This window comes from Blennius ocellaris (assembly GCF_963422515.1).
Source record: "Blennius ocellaris genome assembly, chromosome: 5".
NCBI classification, from domain to species: domain Eukaryota; kingdom Metazoa; phylum Chordata; class Actinopteri; order Blenniiformes; family Blenniidae; genus Blennius; species Blennius ocellaris.
The window spans coordinates 30,525,980-30,548,959 of record NC_137654.1 but is presented as its reverse complement, the minus strand read 5'-3'; the positions used below and the strand labels follow the sequence as shown (position 1 = coordinate 30,548,959).

General features: G+C 48.6%; 1 protein-coding gene across 1 annotated transcript in view; it reads left to right on the top strand.

The window, feature by feature from the left end:
• Positions 1–5,427: 5,427 nt before the first annotated feature.
• The window catches only part of slc6a8 (solute carrier family 6 member 8), a gene marked incomplete at its 3' end in the record, with an annotated part of 22,537 nt that continues 4,984 nt past the window's right edge, over positions 5,428–22,980 (top strand). Inside the window, 6 exon segments of the mRNA XM_080496988.1 lie at positions 5,428–7,008; positions 16,013–16,144; positions 20,781–20,870; positions 20,873–21,050; positions 22,183–22,288; positions 22,294–22,314. Coding sequence (XP_080353114.1) covers positions 6,666–7,008; positions 16,013–16,144; positions 20,781–20,870; positions 20,873–21,050; positions 22,183–22,288; positions 22,294–22,314 — 870 coding nt within the window. The 5' untranslated portion in view covers positions 5,428–6,665.

Genomic DNA, 22,980 nt, shown 5'->3' with positions numbered 1-22,980 from the left:
CGTCCTCCTCCAGTCGAGAACCGAGAAGACCCCCGAGGGAAAATCAGGAAAAATCCCATTAAAGCAAAATACTGAAAGTTAATTCTTGATTATAGTTACTTCTTTAAAAAGGACTGGAGTTACACTACGACTTACTTTGGATTAAAAAGTTTTTTTTTTTACTTGTAATGTCCTCAAAATAACCTATGAATAATACTTAAGAAAGCAAAAAGATTGAAAAATTGTTAAAAAAAATAAATAAAAATGCAATGATGAAGAAAATGACAGTTCAAAACTGAAAAAAGAACCAAATTTGATTTTTTGTTTTTTTTTAAAGGGACAAAGTTCGATAAAAAAATAAATTAATAAAAAGGACAAAGTTTCATTAAAAATAAAACAAAAAAGACACATTTTGATAAAAATTTAAATAAAATAAAATCAATTGTTTTTTTTAAATTTAATTAAATTTATTAGTTTTTTTTATTTCTAATTTTTTTGTTTTTATTTGTTTTTTAATTTGATCTTTTTTTTTCTTTTATTTCATTTAAAAACTTTTTTCATATTTTTAATTATAATTTTTTTCTTTTCTTTTCTTAAATCATCATCAGCTACAGGAGCTGCATTTCAGTGTGTGTGTGTGTGTGTGTGTGTGTGTGTGTGTGTGTGTGGATCATGACTCTTATCACGTCCATCTGAATTCTGGCCTCCTCAAGCGAGTCGGAGGTGGTTCGGCGACGACACAACGTTACAATGCCGATACAATGCGGGACGTCGCGGTGATGAACTAATATTGCGACACGGACGAAACACACAACCAGTGGATGTAAAATGTAAAACTCGGGGACGTTTGTGCCGTCACGAAGTGAAACTGCGTGACCAGAGTGATAAATAATCAGTTATATTGTCCAGTGAATTGACGTCGTAAAAGCTCCCCAGGTTATGTATTAACGGAGTCGGAGTTCTTCATGCTAGCGTTACTTCCAGGCTTCTTGTTTTCACCTTTAAATTCTTACTTTACGTTGTTTTTTTTTTGTTTTTTTTAAAGGTCTTGAACGTTTTCCTCTTCAACAAGTAGAACAGAATAGAAACTTTGTTGCCATTGCCGCCACTACGGCGAGCCATGAAATCAATGAACGTAGAAATAAAAACGGTTAAAATACAAATATAGAGAGATACTCGTCACTCAGCCCAGATTTTCACTGTCGTCCTCCATTTTGGTTTTTTTCCTGACCGGTGTGGCGGGATGAAGGAGACGCCGGAGCTGCAGAGGAAACTTGCCAAAAACTAAACACCAGAACAGGACAGAACATCCAAACCTCGGGACATTTAACCCCCCCCCCCCCCCCCCCCCCCCCCCCCCCCCCCCCACCAACTTCACCGACACCGGCACACCCGGGTGAGAGATGGAATGAATAGAGTCAAACGATGAAACTGGAACTACGGGGCGAGGCCGGCCTGTGGAGAGAAAGACCACCCTCATTCAAAAACTGCATTTTCCAACCTAAGGCCCCGTACCCGTAGACCTAAGAGCCGGGATGTCCGAGTCTTCAGGTTGGTCCAGGATATCTGAGTCTTCGGGGTTGGTCCAGGATGTCCGAGTCTTCGGGTTGGTCCAGGATATCCGAGTCTTCGGGTTGGTCCAGGATGTCCGAGTCTTCGGGTTGGTCCAGGATGTCCGAGTCTTCGGGTTGGTCCAGGATATCCGAGTCTTCGGGTTGGTCCAGGATGTCCGAGTCTTCGGGGTTGGTCCAAGATATCCGAGTCTTCGGGTTTGGTCCAGGATGTCCGAGTCTTCGGGTTGGTCCAGGATGTCTGAGTCTTCGGGGTTGGTCCAGGATATCCGAGTCTTCGGGGTTGGTCCAAGATATCCGAGTCTTCGGGTTTGGTCCAGGATGTCCGAGTCTTCGGGTTTGGTCCAGGATGTCCGAGTCTTCGGGGTTGGTCCAGGATATCCGAGTCTTCGGGTTGGTCCAGGATATCCGAGTCTTCGGGTTGGTCCAGGATGTCCGAGTCTTCGGGTTGGTCCAGGATGTCCGAGTCTTCGGGTTGGTCCAGGATGTCCGAGTCTTCGGGTTGGTCCAGGATGTCCGAGTCTTCGGGTTGGTCCAGGATGTCTGAGTCTTCGGGGTTGGTCCAGGATATTCGAGTCTTCGGGGTTGGTCCAGGATATCTGAGTCTTTGGGGTTGGTCCAGGATATCCGAGTCTTCGGGTTGGTCCAGGATGTCTGAGTCTTCGGGGTTGGTCCAGGATATTCGAGTCTTCGGGGTTGGTCCAGGATATTCGAGTCTTCGGGTTGGTCCAGGATATCCGAGTCTTCGGGGTTGGTCCAGGATATCCGAGTCTTCGGGGTCGGTCCAGGATGTCCGAGTCTTCGGGTTGGTCCAGGATGTCTGAGTCTTCGGGGTTGGTCCAGGATATTCGAGTCTTCGGGGTTGGTCCAGGATATTCGAGTCTTCGGGTTGGTCCAGGATATCCGAGTCTTCGGGGTTGGTCCAGGATATCCGAGTCTTCGGGTTGGTCCAGGATATCTGAGTCTTCGGGTTGGTCCAGGATATCTGAGTCTTTGGGGTTGGTCCAGGATATCTGAGTCTTTGGGGTTGGTCCAGGATATCTGAGTCTTCGGGTTGGTCCAGGATATCTGAGTCTTCGGGTTGGTCCAGGATATCTGAGTCTTTTGGGTTGGTCCAGGATGTCCGAGTCTTCGGGGTTGGTCCAGGATATTCGAGTCTTCGGGTTGGTCCAGGATATCCGAGTCTTCGGGGTTGGTCCAGGATATCCGAGTCTTCGGGTTGGTCCAGGATGTCTGAGTCTTCGGGGTTGGTCCAGGATATTCGAGTCTTCGGGTTGGTCCAGGATATCCGAGTCTTCGGGGTCGGTCCAGGATGTCCGAGTCTTCGGGTTGGTCCAGGATATCCGAGTCTTCGGGGTTGGTCCAAGATATCCGAGTCTTCGGGTTTGGTCCAGGATGTCCGAGTCTTCGGGTTTGGTCCAGGATGTCCGAGTCTTCGGGGTTGGTCCAGGATATCTGAGTCTTCGGGTTGGTCCAGGATATCCGAGTCTTCGGGTTTGATCCAGGATATCCGAGTCTTCGGGGTTGGTCCAGGATATTTGAGTCTTCGGGTTGGTCCAGGATATCTGAGTCTTCGGGTTGGTCCAGGATGTCCGAGTCTTCGGGTTGGTCCAGGATATCCGAGTCTTCGGGTTGGTCCAGGATGTCCGAGTCTTCGGGGTTGGTCCAGGATGTCCGAGTCTTCGGGTTGGTCCAGGATGTCCGAGTCTTCGGGTTGGTCCAGGATGTCCGAGTCTTCAGGTTGGTCCAGGATATCCGAGTCTTCGGGGTTGGTCCAGGATATCCGAGTCTTCGGGTTGGTCCAGGATGTCCGAGTCTTCGGGTTGGTCCTGGATATCCGAGTCTTCGGGTTGGTCCAGGATGTCCGAGTCTTCGGGTTGGTCCAGGATGTCCGAGTCTTCGGGTTGGTCCAGGATATCCGAGTCTTCGGGGTTGGTCCAGGATATCCGAGTCTTCGGGTTGGTCCAGGATGTCTGAGTCTTCGGGGTTGGTCCAGGATATTCGAGTCTTCGGGTTGGTCCAGGATATCCGAGTCTTCGGGGTTGGTCCAGGATATCCGAGTCTTCGGGTTGGTCCAGGATGTCTGAGTCTTCGGGATTGGTCCAGGATATTCGAGTCTTCGGGGTTGGTCCAGGATATTCGAGTCTTCGGGTTGGTCCAGGATATTCGAGTCTTCGGGTTGGTCCAGGATATCCGAGTCTTCGGGGTTGGTCCAGGATATCCGAGTCTTCGGGTTGGTCCAGGATATCTGAGTCTTCGGGTTGGTCCAGGATATCTGAGTCTTCGGGTTGGTCCAGGATATCTGAGTCTTTGGGGTTGGTCCAGGATATCTGAGTCTTTGGGGTTGGTCCAGGATATCTGAGTCTTTGGGGTTGGTCCAGGATATCTGAGTCTTTGGGGTTGGTCCAGGATATCTGAGTCTTCGGGTTGGTCCAGGATATCTGAGTCTTTGGGGTTGGTCCAGGATATCGTGAACTCGGAGACGTTGCGGTGGCGAGCAGACCACGCAAGATGAAGCTTGTCTTTTATTTCACAACCGCCAAAAAAACTAAAGACAGAACAGTACAGAACATCCAAACGGCGAGATATTTAAGCCACGCCCCCTTCCCACAGTCCTGCTGGGTGGGAGGCCTGGGTCCCAGTGGTGCCACGGTGGCATCAAACCCTGTTTTCAATGTGTCTCTTAAGACACTTGTCTTACATTCTTTCTCCTCCGACTCCTATATATATATATATATATATATATATATCACAATATACTGGTAAAATATTACAATAATAACCTTTAAATTTACACTTCAAAGTTTGTCTTTCTTGTGGCCACCGCCCACTGAGCAAAAAGTCCAAAACATGTCTGAAGGATGTCTCCATACGTCCAGAAGACGTCCTCAGAGTGAATGTTCTTTCTACGTCTTTCTTGGACATTGTCTGGACGTCTTTTCTGGACGCCAACGAAAATATGTTTGGAAAGAAAAAGGATGGGTCGTCGGTCTTACACAAGCGTAACAAATAACATTACCAGTTACATCATATACATTTTTTTTAGGGAGGAATGTGGGACGAAACCAGAGAACCCTAATGAAAGACATGCACACACAAGGAAACTCTACAATCGCCTCCAGCTGGATCTGAACCTGACAACCTTCTATGAATCAAGAGGACTAAGTGTTCCGCCGCTGAGACGACGACGACGACGTCGATCAAACATTTACTCATGTGCGTGGCTTTATTGTCAAGATGAAAGGTTATCAAAGTGGAGACTTTAAAAGCTCAATGCTTTGTGACCAAAACAGTAAATGTTCATTAGTCAGGCGTCAAACTTCACATGCCGTCTCCTCCTGCCCGTCACGATCGACTTCCCTCGATAGTTTAAGGCCGAATCAATAATTATACCGGCAGTTGGACTTAGCGGACAGATCGTGACCTTTCAACTGGTTCCAGGCGTCGTAGACGTGCGCAGTGTCCGCAATTGTTATGTCATTTGTCGACTGTCCAAGAGGGACGTCCAGATTACGGCCTGGACGGACGGACGGACGGACTTGTTCTGGACGCGATAAAACTGTCCAGGATTTTGCAAGATCAGACAATTACTTAAAAGTGGAAAGTACTACAATCTCAAAATAGTCAATTTTAATGAAACATTCTGCTGCAAAATAAAAAACAAAACAAAACAAAAAAAACCTCCTATTAATCCTGTATAACCACCTTGCTCGTGTGTGCGTGTGTGTGTGTGTGTGTGTGTGTGTGTGTTCTCTGTACACTCTGGGAGAATCCTGGTGAGGTGGGGGGTGTGTGTGGGCGTGGCCTGCCTTGTGACGTCACTCTCCGTCCTTTTAAAAAGCCGCGGAGCGGCGGTCGGAGCCACAGAGACGGACGGACCGCAGTAAGCGCTTTAAAAAAACAAAAGAAAACAACCCCCGCGGCTCTGACGCGGTACACCTGCCTTGCTCCTCGGCTCCTCGGCTCCTCGGGCTCCTCGACTCCTCGACTCGCCTTCCCCCCCCCCCCGGATGGAGCTGCCTCCATTCCTCCACAGCCTGCACCGCCGCCCGCGCGCCTCCCGCCTCCGGGACTGAGCCCGCCGCCGCCGCCGCCGCCGCGCGCGCGCCCCCCCTCCCCCCCTCCTACCCTCCTCTGTGCCGCGAGGTAACGGAGTAACGCTCGGGCTCCGGGCGCCCCCCCCCCCCGGCCGCCCCCTCGGCCGCGGCTCCGGCTCCTCCGTGACTCTCGTTCCCATGCGATTCTTCAGACTCACATTCAAGTGTTTCGTGGATTGTTTCTGAAGGTCGCCTCTCCTCCTCCTCCTCCTCCTTCCCTCCTTCTCTCTCTCACTTCGTTTTCTGTGACTTTTGTTCCGAGGAAATGTCTCCGCGCTAGTGTCCCCCCCCCCCCCCCCCATCTCCAGCGAACCAACCACCCCCCACCCTCCCCCCCCCCCCCCCCAGCAAGGTCCCGCGCCGGTCAGAGGACTCTGGGCTGCAGGTGTACTCCACCGGACTGCAAGACCTGAGTCCCCCCCGAGGAAACGCTGAGCCCGGTGAGAGCGCTGGTTACCGGCTGGTTAGTGACTGTTTACCGACTGGTTAGTGTCAGGCGGTCTGGGCGACTCAACTTTGAGTCTTGACTGCAGGAACTGGAGGAGACCGAAGACTGAAGACGGCTAAAGACCGAAGACTGAAGACCGGCGGCTAGAGACTATTGACCGAAGACGAGAGACGGCTAAAGACTAGAGACTAAAGACCGGCGGCTAGAGTCTACTGACCGAAGACTGAAGACGGCTAAAGACTAAAGACCGGCTACTAGAGACTTGGTCGTGAGCGTTTCCTGGTCGTTTCCCGGTTGGTTCCTGGTTGGTTCCTGGTCGTCCCTGGTTGGTTCCTGGTCAGTCCCTGGTCGGTTCCTGGTTGGTTCCTGGTCAGTCCCTGGTTGGTTCCTGGTCAGTCCCTGGTTGGTTCCCGGTCGGTTCCTGGTTCCTGGTCAGTCCCTGGTTGGTTCCTGGTCAGTCCCTGGTTGGTTCCCGGTCGGTTCCTGGTTCCTGGTCAGTCCCTGGTTGGTTCCTGGTCAGTCCCTGGTTGGTTCCTGGTCGGTTCCCGGTTGGTCCCCGACTGGTCCTTGATGGAGAAGCAGGCCCTCCCAGCCTCCTCCTGCCCCCTGGTCCTCGAGGACTCCAAGAATGGCCCCCATCACCTCTCCAACGGCGGTGGCGGCTACGCCGCGGCGGGCGCTAACGGCAGCCTGGCCCCGGCGACAGCCTCCAGCTGCACCCCGGCGAGCGGGGCTTGCGGTGGAGCGGACAAGAAGGCGGGCGGCGTGGCCAACGGCAGCGCGGTGCCCGTGGGGTACCAGGAGCGCGAGACCTGGACCCGGCAGATGGACTTCATCATGTCCTGCGTGGGCTTCGCCGTCGGACTCGGCAACGTGTGGAGGTTCCCCTACCTGTGCTACAAGAACGGAGGCGGTGAGTCCCGGTGGGGGGGTGTAGGGGGCGTGGTCTGCAAGCCCCGCCCCCAGCAGTATGACACCATTAGAGTAACGTTAAAATGACATGTGGACAAGAAGTTTTATCCTCCGTCGACATTTCTGTCCTTTATTTGTTTATTTACTTATTTAACATAACATTAACATGCAAACTTAAAATTAATTCACGTTAATGCTGAAGTGTCATTAAATCTCACGTCTCGACGTATAAAATCCAGATTAGATTGTCGTAAAAGTATAATACAAGTGATATAAAAGTTCGCATGAGACAACTTCGGTGACTTCGTCAGACAGTTGGAAGGGGGCGTGGCTTAGCGTTTGTGGGCGTGGTCCACGCGCGGAAAGGGGCGGAGCTTTCGGGGGGTCGGGGTGTTTAAAAATAAGGCTGCATGTGTGCCGCCAGTGTTTTCATGTCTGAGGCTTCGCACATGTCGCTGAGCAGATTGACAGCAGCAGGTTCAGAGAGTGTGTGTGTGTGTGTGTGTGTGTGTGTGTGTGTGTGTGTGTGTGTGTGTGCGCGTGTGTGTGTGTGTGTACTTGGAGTATTAAAAGACGTCACCAGGTTGTGTTCACGGTATAAAAAAAACCCCCAAAACTTGACAAGAACATTTACTTTTACTCGATCTGACGATAAGATTTTTTATATATCTTGGATTATACTCCAGAAACAAGGAGTAAAAATTAAGTTAATAACTTTAAAATCTAAAAATAAGATTTTAAAGTTACACGTGCCGGGGAAGCGAGGCGCCGCGGGCCTCACAAGTAGGGTTATTAAAACCTGGGTGCATTTTGCAGCCTGCGCGAAAAGGAAGATACTGTTACCTGAACACTTGCCGTGTGTGTGTGTGTGCGTGTGTGTGTGTGTGTGTGTGTATGTGTGTGTGTGTGTGGATGCTGGGCGACAGCTGACCCTCACAAACGAACTTAAATATAATCCTCCAGTGATCCTGTCACGTCCTCTTGGCTTCAGCCTTCATCCCACGGACACACACACACACACACGCACACACACACATACACACACACACACACACACACACTATACGCTCTGACGTGTGTGTATACATAGACACGGACACGTAAACATTACCATATAGACGTATACCCGGAGACATAAAACATAAAACACACAGACATGCACGAGACCAATGTAAAGACGTATAAACATAGATAATAATGGACGTATATACAGACTATATGTGTCCTAATAGATAAGACACTTGTATATAAGTCGCATATATAAGACACACATATATGTCTATTAAGATAAGTCTCCGTATATATGTCTGTTATATACGTCTGACATTATGAGGGGCACCTCATATTCTCATAATGTTTATACGTCTCTACATTGGTCTCCATACATTTCTACGTGTTTTATGTCTCTACGCATAAGCTAATGTTTACGTGTCATATATACATATATACACACAAAGATTTCTATCTATCTATCTATCTATCTATCTATCTATCTATCTATCTATCTATCTATCTATGATTCATACAAGGATTTATACACAGACGTATCCTAATAGACATATATATAAAAGACATATATAAAGATTTGTACACAGACATATATAAAAGCCATGTATATATCAGGACTTATAGACATTCAGAAACACATTCACATCGACTAATACACGTCGACATCTATATATATCTATATGTATATATATATAGACATATACATACAGACACACACATGTATGTATGTATGTATGTATGTGTATATATATATATATGTATACATATATGTGTCTGTATGTATATATATATATATATATATAGGGATAAAAACGTGTATTACTACCACACTTTGTGTTCCATGTTTTCTATGTTGTAGTTTATTTTAGCACTTGTTTATTTTTGCACCACATTTTATTATTAATAATAATAAGAATAAATTCAGTTGCTACAATACCTGCATTTATTCTCCAAAATGGAACATCTGCGTGTGTTTAGTCCGACACAATAACGTCTGCCTATATAATTCTACACCCTCCCGTCCCGGCGCTTGTCCTGGACGGTGAGAACGACAGGTTGGATCTGTGTCGCGGGTGAACTTTTAATGTGACGGGTCGGCGGCGTTTCTCTAACGGGGCGAGGAATCATTAGCTCTTTCAGACGGAAGGATTTTGCTACGACTTATTTTGAAAAGTCTCTCTGCGACCAGGTCCAGTGAAGTGACGTAGCGAGTTTCCGCCGTACGCATTTTACCTTCCGAAAAGTTTTACGTTTCTCGCCGTTTCCAGCCAAAAACAACGTGAAAACGTAGGAATCGTGTCTAAAACCGTAAAACTGTTATAAATAAACAAAGTTAAAAGGAGAGTTTGGCTCCACAACCGGGGGATGTCCTTCCTTCCTCTCCTTCCTTCCTTCCTTCCTCTCCTTCCTTCCTCTCCTTCCTTCCTTCCTCTCCTTCCTTCCTTCCTTCCTCTCCTTCCTTCCTCTCCTTCCTTCCTTCCTCTCCTTCCTTCCTTCAACTCCTTCCTTCCTCTCCTTCCTTCCTTCAACTCCTTCCTTCCTCTCCTTCCTTCCTTCAACTCCTTCCTTCCTCTCCCTTCCTTCAACTCCTTCCTTCCTCTCCTTCCTTCCTTCCTGCCTTATCTGGCAACGCCGGTCAGCCTAAACACGAGCTGACAGAATCGCGACGACATGACGAGGGAAAGAAGGAGAATGGGAGGGAGCAAAGCTTTTATTGTGGCGGAGCCACTTCCTCCGGCGCTTCTCCGCGCCGACGACGAAGCCGCCGCGAGTCGAGAAACAATCCGAGTTGGTTCCACGTGTGACAGGTGACCCAAGTTGGGTCGTTATTACGGTGACTTTTCAAAACAAAAGCACCAAGTCCGCGAGGAGAGTACGGACCGGGAGGAGTCACGCCGGCAGGAGCGCCGCGGAGTTTTCCCCCCCCGTTTCAACATAAGTTGCGTTTACATGGCGACGGGAGCGCCGTTTTCAAAAAGTTGCACCGTCGCACAAACGGACCCCCGTGGTTTTTTGGTTTTTTGCGTTTCCACCTGACGCGTTGCCGCGGCAACGTGGCCCCGGGGGGACCCGCCACGGCGAGATTAAAAAGGAGAAGATATGTTGCGGTTTCAGGAGGTTTTGGTCAAGTTGCAGTCGACATGGAGACGCAGGAGGAGCGGCGGGATTCATGACCTCGCTTTCTTTGTGCCGGGCGAAATTTACCGTCTGAGAGAAAGAGAGAGAGACGGAGGCTCTCACCTGAAAAGGTCTCGTTCTCACGGAGCAGGAGGAGGAGGAGGAGGAGGAGGAGGAGGGAGAGGAGGAGGGAGAGGAAGAGGAGGAGGAGGAGGGAGAGGAGGAGGAGGAGGAGGAGGGAGAGGAAGAGGAGGAGGAGGAGGAGGAGGAGGGAAAGTTCCTGAAGTGTGAAAGGGTGTGAAAGGTCACATTGCTGAACTACAGTTTGGAAACAAATTAAACTGTTTTGGCCGCATCTCAAATCTGTGAATGAAACCTCTCCTTCCTTCCTTCCTCCTTCCTTCCTTCCTCCTCTCCTTCCTTCCTTCCTTCCTCCTCTCCTTCCTTCCTTCCTTCCTCCTTCCTTCCTTCCTTCTTTCCTTCCTTCCTTCCTCTACTTCCTTCCTTTCCTTCTTTCCATCCTTCCTCTCCTTCCTTCCATCCTTCCTCTCCTTCCTTCCTTCCTCCCTTCCTTTCCTTCCTTCCTTCCTTCCTCTACTTCCTTCCTTTCCTTCTTTCCTTCCTTCCTCTACTTCCTTCCTTCCTCTCCTTCCTTCCATCCTTCCTCTCCTTCCTTCCCTCCTCTCCTTCCTTCCTTCCTCTCCTTCCTTCCTTCTTTCCTTCCTTCCTTCCTTTCTCCTTCCTCCCTTCCTTCCTTCCTTCCTTCCTTCCTCCCCTCCTTCCTTCCTTCCTTTCTTCCTTCCTTCTTCCCTTCTTTCCTTCCTTCCTTCCTCCCCTCCTTCCTTCCTTCCTTTCTTCCTTCCTTCTTCCCTTCTTTCCTTCCTTCCTTCCTCCCCTCCTTCCTTCCTTCCTTCTTTCCTTCCTTCCTTCCTCCCCTCCTTCCTTCCTTCCTTTCTTCCTCCCTCCCTCCCTCCCTCCCTTCCTTCCTCTGAAGAAATAGGACTCGCTGAGATTTATGAACCCGCAGTTTATGTCGCAGTCACCTGGCCAAGGACACACACACACACACACACACACACAGCACTTTTTTCCGCGTCCTTGTCGTGTGTGTGTGTGTGTGTGTGTGTGTGTGTGTGTGTGTGTGTGTGTGTGTGTGTGGGTAAAAACAAGTCACAGAGGTTTCCAGGGTGCTTGAAAAGTTTGCAGAGTCTCCTTTGTTGAGGGTCGTTGATGTATAATGATGTCTTGAGACATTCCAGGGTCCTGGAGGCACAACAGGGGCTCAGTTCAGGGTGGCACTGAGGTCCTGGAACTCACTCCAGGACCTCAGTACCACCCTGTACAGGGTGGTACAGGGTGGAATAGGAAGTTCCTGGAACTCCCTCCATGACCTCAGTACAGGTTGGTAGAGGGTGGTACGGTAGGGAGTTCCAGGACTCCCTGCCGTACCACCCTCTAACACCCAGTACTGAGGTCCTGGAGGGAGTTCCAGGACTCCTCTATTGAGTGCTGTTGATCCTTGAAGACGTCAAGTGTCAAAGAACTTTTCCCAGGAACCCAGAAAGAGTTTCATCAGGTCTCATTGTTAGAAGAAACTCCAATGACCCTTGAAAGGATTCCAGGTGTTTCTGATAGTGGCTCTCTTGAGTTCACATGAGGGTCCTTGAGGTCCTTGAGAAAGTTACTGCCTGGACAAAGGTCTTTGATGCTCTTTAAACGGTGTGAGGGTCCTTGAAAGTTGTTAAGGTTCTTGGATTGGTCTGATTGGCTTGGCCACGGAGCTTTCTCATTGGTTCACCTGTCGCTGCGTTGCCATGGGGATGGAGCGAGGGGCGGGGGTCAGCTGATGATGTATCTGTGTGTGTGAGTGACATCATCATCCTGTGACCATGTGGAGCAGCTTAACGAAGCGTCTCGTTAATCTCTTAATCCACTTCACAGACTTCCTCGTTTCCTCTCCTGTCTCCTCCCTTCCTCTCTCGCCTCCTGATTCCTGCTTTCCTCCCTCGTTTCCTCGTCTTCCCCTCGCATGTCAGTAAAGGTTCCTGCCTGAGGCGTCGGCCATGTTGTGTTTGCGTCCCAAAAGTTGCATCACTGCCACCTGCTGGGTTTATCCTTCCACGTTGTTTCCCGTCGTCGTGACGACTGTTTCCCTTCTTCTTTTCCAGAGTCGTGTTGTGTTCAGGGTGGTGTTGTGTTCAGGGCCATGTGTTTAGGGTCGTGTTGTGTTCAGGGTCATGTGTTCAGGGTTATGTTGTGTTCAGGGTCGTGTTGTGTTCAGACTCATGTGTTCAGGGTCATGTTGTGTTCAGGGTCATGTGTTCAAGGTTATGTTGTGTTCAGACTCATGGGTTCAGGGTTGTGTTGTGTTCAGGGTCATGTGTTCAGACTCATGTGTTCAGGGCCGTGTTGTGTTCAGGGTCATGTGTTCAGGGTTGTGTTGTGTTCAGGGTCATGTTGTGTTCAGACTCGCGTTCAAGGTCATGTTGTGTTTAGGGTCGTGTTGTGTTCAGGGTCATGTTGTATTCAGGGTAATGTGTTCAGGGTCATGTTGTGTTCAGGGTCGTGTTGTGTTCAGGGTCATGTTGTGTTCAGGGTCGTGTTGTGTTCAGAGTCATGTTGTGTTTCCTGTTGATGTCAGATTGAAGCTCAGATGAGTTGATTGAGTTCAACCAAAATAAACCCACTTTGAGTTTCTGTTCTTGAACGTTCCGCTGACCCGGGGCGGTGACCCGGGGCGGTGACCTGCGGCGGTGACCCGGAGCGGTGACCCGGGACGGTGACCCGGCCGGGTCGCTGTGACCTGTGGCCGATTCTCCACCGCGCCGCTGTGCCGTTATGTAAATAACTGATCATTGTTAAAAGAGCAGGTCATTTTCTCCAACAACTCCTCCCCCACTGAACTCAGCCCGTCAGTCTCAGAGGCGTCAGGGGCCTCATGACCCCGTGACCCTGTGACCCCGCCCCCCCCCCCCACCCCTGCGCCTGTGACTGGGAGACCCTGTTAATTCTCTGGACAAAGAAGCCACTCTCACAAATGAGGCAATAAAACACAAGATAAATGGTATTAAGTGATGGAGTTGTTTTAAATGTTCTCTATTTTACAGTTTCTTTTCATATAATTTCCACATATATATATATATATATATATAGTATATATATATTTATATATATAATTTTATTTAATTTTTTCGTTTTTTCACATTTTACCTTCATATGTGCAGTGAAATCATGACACAAGACTCCACTTCACTTTAACCATTTTTGAGCTGTAAAAGTTCTTTCATTAATGTTTTGTTCTGGTTCAAAGCTCTAAAATGAGGATTCACATGTATCTTCACATTAACTGACTCAGTCAGGGAGTTACTGAGTCATGGTTAGCTCTGGTGAGTTGCTGAGTCATGTTTAGCTCTGGTGAGTTACCGAGTCATGTTTAGCTCTGGTGAGTTACTGAGTCATGTTTAGCTCTGGTGAGTTGCTGAGTCATGTTTTGCTCATGTGAGTTACTGAGTCATGTTTAGCTCTGGGGAGTTGCTGAGTCATGTTTAGCTCTGGTGAGTTACTGAGTCATGTTTAGCTCTGGTGAGCTGCTGAGTCATGTTTAGCCCTGGTGAGTTGCCGAGTCATGTTTAGCTCAGGTTTGTGGGACCTGCAGGCAGCGGCCAGCTGAAGCTAGCAGCGGGTTAGCGTTAGCAGGAAGTGAGTGACGGATTCTGGCAGAACGTCAAAACGACACGTTTCCTCTTCTTCTTCAGCTCAGTGACGATGAAGATGAAGATGATGGTGATGAAGCTCGTGCCCTGTCATCGGTCCGTCACTGCCTCTGCCTCTCGGTACTTAACCCAGTGACTTACCCCGGATTAGCCAGCTTAGCTTGCTAACTGCAGCGCTGCAGCTTAGCAGGCTAACTGCAGCCGCGGCTCTATTTCTGGTCCCGTCTCACTTTCTGTGGGATGCATTTGGCCGCCGCCACCGCCACCCTGCTCCACCTGCTCCACCTTCTCCCCCTACTACCTCTGCTCCACCTGCTACCTATACCTCCCCTGCTCTCCCTGCTCCACATGCTACCTCTGCTCCACCTGCTCCCCCTGCTCCACCTGCTCCACCTTCTCCCCCTACTACCTCTGCTCCACCTGCTACCTATACTTCCCCTGCTCTCCCTGCTCCATCTGCTCTCCCTGCTCCACCTGCTACCTCTGCTCCACCTGCTCTCCCTGCTCCCCCTGCTCCACCTTCTCCCCCTACTACCTCTGCTCTACCTGCTCCACCTGCTCCACCTCCTCCCCCTGCTACCTCTGCTCCCCCTACTACCTCGACTCCACCTACTCACTTTGCTCCATCTGCTCTCCCTGCTCCACCTGCTACCTCTGCTCCACCTGCTACCTCTGCTCCACCTTCTCCCCCTACTACCTCTGTTCCACCTTCTCTCCCTACTACCTCTGCTCCACCTGCTCCACCCGTCCACATGTGAAACAGATGAGAAAAAATGTCGTGTCCCTTTATTCTGGAGAGCAATTTATACATGAATATTGGTTTTACCCTCAAATCATCTTGTGATGTTTTTCTTCTTTTGTAACTCCACTATATTTCGAAAAAAAAAAAAAAAGTTTTTGTTTGTTTATTTGGAATTCGACCGCGTGGTGAGACGACGGCATGCTGACGAATAAAATGTGATCGAGATTTCCTCCTAAGGTGTGTGTGTGTGTGTGTGTGTGTGTGTGTGTGTGTGTGTGTGTGTGTGTGTGTGTGTGTGTGTGTGTGTGTGTGTGTGTGTGTGTGTGTGTGTGTGTGTGTGTGTGTGTGTGTGTGTGTGTGTGTCCTCCTCCCTCCATCCTCCTCTCTGCAGTCATGACTCACCGGCAGCTCGTGCCTCTTCATGCTGAGCTATGCTAGGCTAACGCCATGGAGCTCTATATGCTGTGTGTGTGTGTGTGTGTGTGTGTGTGTGTATGTGTATGTGTGTGTGTGTGTGTGTGTCATTGTCAACCTGTCCAACGTCACTGGACTTTGCGTCATCGGTGACGTTTTGCTCGTTCAGCCATTTGTGCAGCTCATAAATCATCATCAGCTACAGGAGCTGCATTTCAGTGTGTGTGTGTGTGTGTGTGTGTGTGTGTGTGATTAGAACTTTTTTTTATTTATTTTTTTTTTACTTCGAGACATTTTTCCAAAATCGCTTGAATAATTCTGAAATCTAAAGCCTCAGAACCTGGAAACATGTTTTAAAATGTGCCACTGTCCCTTTAACACACAGACTTTGTAACGTTGTCATTATTCGGATGGGGATCATTTAAAATGCGCTCCTGTCGCTTTAAGGGAGCGACGTGTGGCCGCTTCAGACGGGTGTATAAACGTGACGGCGATGCTAACGGACGTAGCGTGTCCCTGCGTCGTTGTGTAAGAGCCGCGATGGCAGCCTCCATTATGTAACAACCTCCACCCCCCACCCCCCCCACCCCCAAAACCACAACCCCTCCTCCTCTCCACCCAGTGGGGTTCATTCAGAGCCGTGACCCAGTTACCCCCCACTGGGTCTCCATCAAATACCACAGAGGAGGAGGAGGAGGAGGAGGAGGGGGTGAACAATCTCAGGAAGTTCATTAGCGCGTCGTGAAGCTTCGTTCCCGTTTGACGCGTTCAGACTCGCGTCCGGGAACAACACCGAAGCTCCTTTCATCTTTTCCTCCGTCCACTTGTGAGAAATAAAGAAAGTGTGTCCAGACTAACCAGGTGAATGTGACTTCACTGGAAGGAGGTGGATTCTAGAATGCGTCCAGTCTATAGAGCATATAGAGTCTATAGAACCATTTCTAGTCAGAGTCGCGTTTCCATGAGTCCCACTGGTTGTAAAACACCCGGTTGTGGTTTTGTCCCGCCAGGCGTCTTCCTCATCCCCTACCTGCTCATCGTGTTCGTGGGAGGAATCCCCATCTTCTTCCTGGAGATCGCCCTGGGCCAGTTCATGAAGGCCGGCAGCATCAACGTGTGGAACATCGCGCCGCTTTTTAAAGGTACGCTGACGAAAGGGTGCCGCCGAAACGGCGCCGCGCCGGCTTCGCCTGGTCTGAACTGGTACACCGGCTGGTTTCACACCAGTTTGAAACCGGAACCCGGCGGCTGTTTCGGCTGGTCTGAACTGGTTTCTGAAGGGGACACACTGATTCGCTTGTTTAAACTGGTTTAAATTGGTTTCTGACTGTTTGAAACTGATTTCATTGAAAGTTTAAACTGGATTAAAATGCTTTCAAGTAATACTTTTTTATGGTAAAAACTGGTTTAATCTGGCTTAAATTGATTTCCTCGATGGTTTAAACTAGTTTAAACTGGTTTCTTTGATGGTTTAAGCTGGTTTAAATTGGTTTCTGACTGTTTGAAACTGGTTTCCTTGAAAGTTTAAACAGGATTCAAATGCTTTGAAGTGATTTTTTTTATGGTAAAAACTGGTTTAAACTGGTTTAAATTGATTTCCTTGATGGTTTAAACTGGTTTAAATTAGTTTCTGACTGTTTGAAACTGATTTCCTTGAAAGTTTAAACTGGATTAAAATGCTTTCAAGTTATTTTTTTTCATTGTAAAAACTGGTTTAAATTGGTTTAAATTGATTTATATGATAGTAAACTGGATTTAAATGCTTTCAACCGATTTCCTTGATGATTAAAAACTGATTTTAACTAGTTTAAATTGATTTCCTTGATGGTTTAAACTGGTTCCTGACTGTTTGAAACTGTCAGGAACCAGTTGGTCTACTTAAACCAACTTAAACTGAAACTAAAATTTTTAAAGTGTCATTCAAACTGCTTTCTGACGGATTAAAACTGTTTTCTAATGGTTGTAAAACTTATCCTGCTGCTCTAAACTGGATTCCGACCGGTTTAAACCAGTGTTCAAACTGGTCTTGTACGACTTGAAGCAGGTTTAAATGATCTGGTTTCAGAATGTCCTCCGTCTAAACGCTGTCACATCTTGATAATGTCACTCTGAAAGCGAGAGGCTGCAGAAGTGAACTAACGTGACGCCGGCTCTTTTCCCCCCGAGGGTCTTTTCCAGACCTCCTCTGTCGACGACGTGAGACGTTTGAGGGTATGAGGGTAAGACGGTTGAGGGTATGAGGGTAAGACGGTTGAGGGTATGAGGGTAAGACGGTTGAGGGTATGAGGGTAAGACGGTTGAGGGTATGAGGGTAAGACGGTTGAGGGTATGAGCGTAAGACGGTTGAGGGTATGAGTGTAAGACGGTTGAGGGTATGAGGGTAAGACGGTTGAGGGTATGAGCTTGAGACGGTTGAGGGTATGAACGTAAGACGGTTGAGGGTATGAGTGTAAGACGGTTGAGGGTATGAGTGTAAGACGGTTGAGGGTATGAGCGTAAGACAGTTGAGGGTTTGAGCTTGAGACGGTTGAGGGTATGAGCGTAAGACGGTTGAGGGTATGAGCGTAAGACAGTTGAGGGTTTGAGCTTGAGACGGTTGAGGGTATGAGTATAAGACGGTTGAGGGTATGAGCGTAAGACGGTTGAGGGTATGAGCGTAAGACGGTTGAGGGTATGAGCGTAAGACGGTTGAGGGTTTGAGCTTGAGACGGTTGAGGGTATGAGTATAAGACGGTTGAGGGTTTGAGCTTGAGACGGTTGAGGGTTTGAGCTTGAGACGGTTGAGGGTATGAGTATAAGACGGTTGAGGGTTTGAGCTTGAGACGGTTGAGGGTTTGAGCTTGAGACGGTTGAGGGTATGAGTATAAGACGGTTGAGGGTTTGAGCTTGAGACGGTTGAGGGTTTGAGTGTAAGACGGTTGAGGGTATGAGCGTAAGACAGTTGAGGGTTTGAGCTTGAGACGGTTGAGGGTATGAGTATAAGACGGTTGAGGGTATGAGCATAAGACGGTTGAGGGTATGAGCGTAAGACGGTTGAGGGTATGAGCGTAAGACGGTTGAGGGTTTGAGTGTAAGACGGTTGAGGGTATGAGCGTAAGACGGTTGAGGGTATGAGTGTAAGACGGTTGAGGGTTTGAGGGAAAAAGGACAATTGGTACCGAGAGCGACTGTACAGTCGGTCCTTTCCAGCCCCAGAGTGTTTTGATCTCAGGCCCTGTGTCACATGACTCACCCTCGTATTGCTGCAGACGACCCGTTTGCTTTGGTCCGTCCTCCCGATGACCTTGAGCTTGACCTCCGCCGCACCGAAGCCCCGCGGGGACGCAGCAGCAGGCGCAGCGGCGCCGCCAGGAAACGCCCGCAAATAAATACGGTTGCATCGGCAACAAATGAAAGAAGATTATATTTATTTATTTATTTAGTATTTTTAAACCATGACGTCGACCCAAACCCCTGCGATCATAACTCGGCCGGGGCGGCGTTGCCGTGGCGACAGACATAAATCCACACAGTAAGCGCAGAGCGTTAGTCTGAGGTTTATCTGGAGGTGATTATCTGTGATCCCACTGTACGTGCACATGCACACACACACACACACACACACACCACGTTACTTCCAATGACACAGCAGGACTTTATCATCTCTCTGCGTATCGCCGTGGTTGTCTATTAAACCGTCACACAGAAGCGAAGATGCCGCCGTGTCGTAAAGAGACGTTTAGAGCTCGTAAAATGTCAGTTATTTTTGCGAGAATCCTGCACGACAACGTGAGGAAAAAGCAGCTCTGTTTTCAATCAGACGATTTCAAGTGCAACATGTAGAGAAAGATGACAATTAAACAAGTAGGAGCTCATTAAAAAAATAAAAAATGAAGCAAAGCTCAAAGGTTGAAGTTCGACAGCTGCTGTGGTGAACCAGTAGTTCTGCACATGCTCAGTAGAGACAATCAGAATCATGTGTCCTCCGGCGGTGTCATGAATCCATATTCTCCATGGGACTTGGTGCTTTTATTTTGACAGTCACCGTAATAAGAATCCAACTTGGACGTCTGTCCACTAGAATGTCTTTGATCTTTCAACTTGGACGTCTGTCCACTAGAATGTCTTTGATCTTTCATTGTTCATTGTTTCCTCAAAGGAAAATCCCCCCAAAAAAGATGTGTTTTCACTTGAAACATCATGTAAACAAGGCATTAAACAACATAAATAAATTAAAAAAAAAATAATTACACACAAATAGTCTCCATGTTTAAGTTGAAACCAGGAGTGATCTCTCTGTGACCCGGCCGACCCCCTGGTAACCTGCCGCGGTGACAAAGTCCTGATTCCACCCTTGTCTCTTCGGAATGTGGCATCAGATCTTCATATTTTAAATACGTGACGCAGAAACCCGAGAAAACCTCCGTTATCTCCAGGCCCGCATGCTCATCGGCGCCAGAGTCCGCACTGCCGCGGTGACAAAGTCCTGATTCCACCCTTGTCTCTTCGGAATGTGGCATCAGATCTTCATCTTTTAAATACGTGACACAGAAACCCGATCAAAACCTCCGTTATCTCCAGGCTTATCGCCGCCAGAGTCCACGCAGGCCCTCTTTACCAGGCTAATGATTATAGTTAATAACTTCCTGTGTTTTCGCTAGTTTCCCTCGGCCGTTGAGGAGTCGGACTGTTCCTCCACTCGGGGGTCGAGGGAAGCTGAACTTGGAGTGGCTGCAACACCGCGGGCCAGACTTCACGCTCCCGTTCGGGGGCCTTCAAGTTCGGCCCAAGGACTCGTAAATGCGTTTTTTTTATAGTCGAGTACATAACCCACCTTAAGATCAGGAGGCGGAAACTGGTGACCCCTCTGACCCCCGTTAAAGTTTCTGCAGGGAATTTTAATGAGCTCGGCAGAGAGAGAGACTCTTTTTAACCAGACTGAGAGCCAGGAAGTGAGCAGAGGCGTAGCGTTAGCATTAGCTCGGCTAAGGCAACACTTAAGGTTTGAGGGGAAAAGAACATCTGGACATAATTCCTGATGTTTATCGTTCATCTTCTCAAGCAAGTAGGTTTTAAATACGTCACATTCTCCAGCTTTAACTCCTCCTCTTGGTCCCTTTGGTCCACAAACCTTTTATTGATAGTTTATTGATTTCCCCTCCATTAGAATGTCGGATCCTAGGAGCTGCATTCAGAATCTGCTGTGTCTGTGTGAGCTGGACTGGCTCCGCCCCCACACACACGCCCATCTATGGGAAGATGGAAGAAGTACTTCCTCTCGTGGCGCCATGTGCCAGAGCAGAGCTGCCTGATTGTGGGAGGAGTCAAAGGGGGAGGAGCCTACCTTGATTGTGATTGGCTCAAACCCCCGATGACACTATATAGGGTTTGATTTCTGATTGGCTGCTTGGAGCAACACACTTTTTTAAAGAGAGAGAGAGAGAGAGGACACACTTTCTTCACTTCTGGGGCGTCGTTCCAGATGTGGAGACGGTTCTTACTGCTGGAGAACATTTTAGAAAGTGAGTTTTACGGAACATGAGCCCAGTAAAAACAGACCTTTGACATGTTTCGATGTTGTTCTTCCGTCTTCCGAAACCGAGTTTCCTGAAAAGACAAAAAGCAAAATGCACACGAACAAGACATGATGAGCTTAATTGAAGGATTATGAGGATTTCCGGCAATGTGGAACTTTTAGCACCGCTTCTCCTCATTGTACTGTATCATTAGGGTTTTTTGTTTTTATTTTTGCAAGTTGAGCGACGTCGGACACTGAGCGGTGTTTGTGTCGCCCCGCAGGTCTGGGCTACGCCTCCATGGTGATCGTGTTCTTCTGCAACACCTACTACATCATGGTGCTGGCCTGGGGCTTCTACTACCTGATCAAGTCCTCACCGCCACCCTGCCCTGGTCCAGCTGTGACAACGACTGGAACACGCCCAGCTGCAGCGAGATCTTCCGCCACCCGGACTGCAAGAACGCCAGCTTCGCCAACGTCACCGTGGGCGACCGCAACATGACCTGCACCGAGCTGGCGTCCAGCCGCTCGCCCATCATCGAGTTCTGGGAGTGAGTCTGGGTCCGGGTCTGGGTCAGGGTCTGGGTCAGGGTCTGGGCCAGAGTCTAGGTCTGGGTCTGGGTCTGGGTCTGGGTCTGGGTCTGGGTCAGGGTCAGGGTCTGGGCCAGAGTCTGGGTCTGGGTGCTTTAGTTATGCAATAGAACAGGGTGTCGTCTGCAATCAGCCATTATTATTATTATTATGATTATTTTTGCTTTTACAAAAAAAAAACCCCCAAAACATCTTATCTAACTTATTTATTTGACTTATTATTACTTCTACTGTAAATACTTTTGGCCCTTAGAGTTCTTGATAGTCATTGTATATAAGATTCCTCTATTCTTGGCACATTTCTTGTCTTTCCTACTCATGAGTTATCTTATCTTATCTTATCTTATCTTATCAGGATTAAAACAATTTGTCATCATCTGGAAATTGTTTTGAGTTTACGTGTCTAAAGTATCACTTCACATAAGTTGGACTCATTGTTTTATTGTGAAAGGCGTCGTGTCATGTGACCCTCCACAGACGCATTAATGTCGGGGGTCAAATTCTGACCAAGGGCGGTTTTGAATGTCATTTTTTGATCGATCTAGTGTTTTTAGATCAGCCTCTGTCAGTTTTCATTTATATACTTAAAAAAAAAAAATCTGCATGTTGGACACAGTAAAGAGTCAAGATCAATAAAGAGCAGCACGTTAAATCCTTGTTTAGTTTCTCAGATCTTAAAATTGAGGACCGTTGAAAACCAGGATGGTTCCTCACCATCAGAGGTTTTATTACTTTTTAAATTGTTTAAAAATCTTTTTAAAAGATTTTTTAAAAGACTCTTCTAGCGTCAGTCTGAGTCTCGGGAAAAGTTTTGCAGGATGTTACTTATCGCGCAGAGTTACTGTATCAGTGACGGCGCGCCGCTGCGGGACGTGTTGATCCACCGCGGCCTTCTGGCAGCGACGCCTGGAAACATCCTGGAAACATCCTGGGAAACGTGTAAACGGAGCTCCGTGTGTCTCCCCGCCGGCACGCCACTGTGAACCTGGTTCTGCAGAGACCTGCTGGGCTCACTGCTGTGTGTGTGTGTGTGTGTGTGTGTGTGTGTGTGTGTGTGTGTGTGTGTGTGTGTGTGTGTGTGTGTGTGTGCAGGAACAAAGTGCTGAACATCTCGTCGGGGCTGGACGATCCCGGGGAAATGAACTGGGAGATGATTCTGTGTCTGATGGCCGTCTGGGTCCTGGTTTACTTCTGCGTGTGGAAGGAGTCAAATCCACTGGCAAGGTGAGTCCTGGTCACACACACACACACCACACACACACACACACACACACACACACACACACACACACACTAATTATTCATATTCCTTTAACTACTCTACAGTGAAACGTTCCCGTTGTGGGTCAATCGAGGAAAATCTAACGTAAAAAGAGAGAAAATTCCTTTAAACAAACTAGAAAAGGTAGAATTGAAGTGCGTGTGTGTGTGTGTGTGTGTGTGTGTGTGTGTGTGTGTGTGTGTGTGTGTGTGTGTGTGTGTGTGTGTGTGTGTGTGTGTGTGTGTGTGTGTGTGTGTCCACGGCCAGGCAGTGAGCGGCGGCTCCTCTCTCCCCGACCTGTGATCGATTCTCGGTGTTATTAATCATCAGTCACTTGCGTAACGTCCCTGAAGGTCAGAGGCTCTACGCTGCAACGCTGTCGTTTCAGAGGAACGCCCGCACCTCCACCCCCACGTAAATATCATACTGCACCACCCAAATGTGGCATCGCCGCCGCCCCCTGGTGGTCGTCGTCAATATAACGGGAACAAAGTAGTGAGGGAACAACTGATGTTCAACGTTCTGTCGTTCAAGTCGACGTGCAGGTCGCGGTTCTTTTCACGGTGGTTCACCGGGTTCTTCCTCGACCCCCCCCCCCCCGGCTCTGTGTCTCCCTCTGGTGGTGGAGG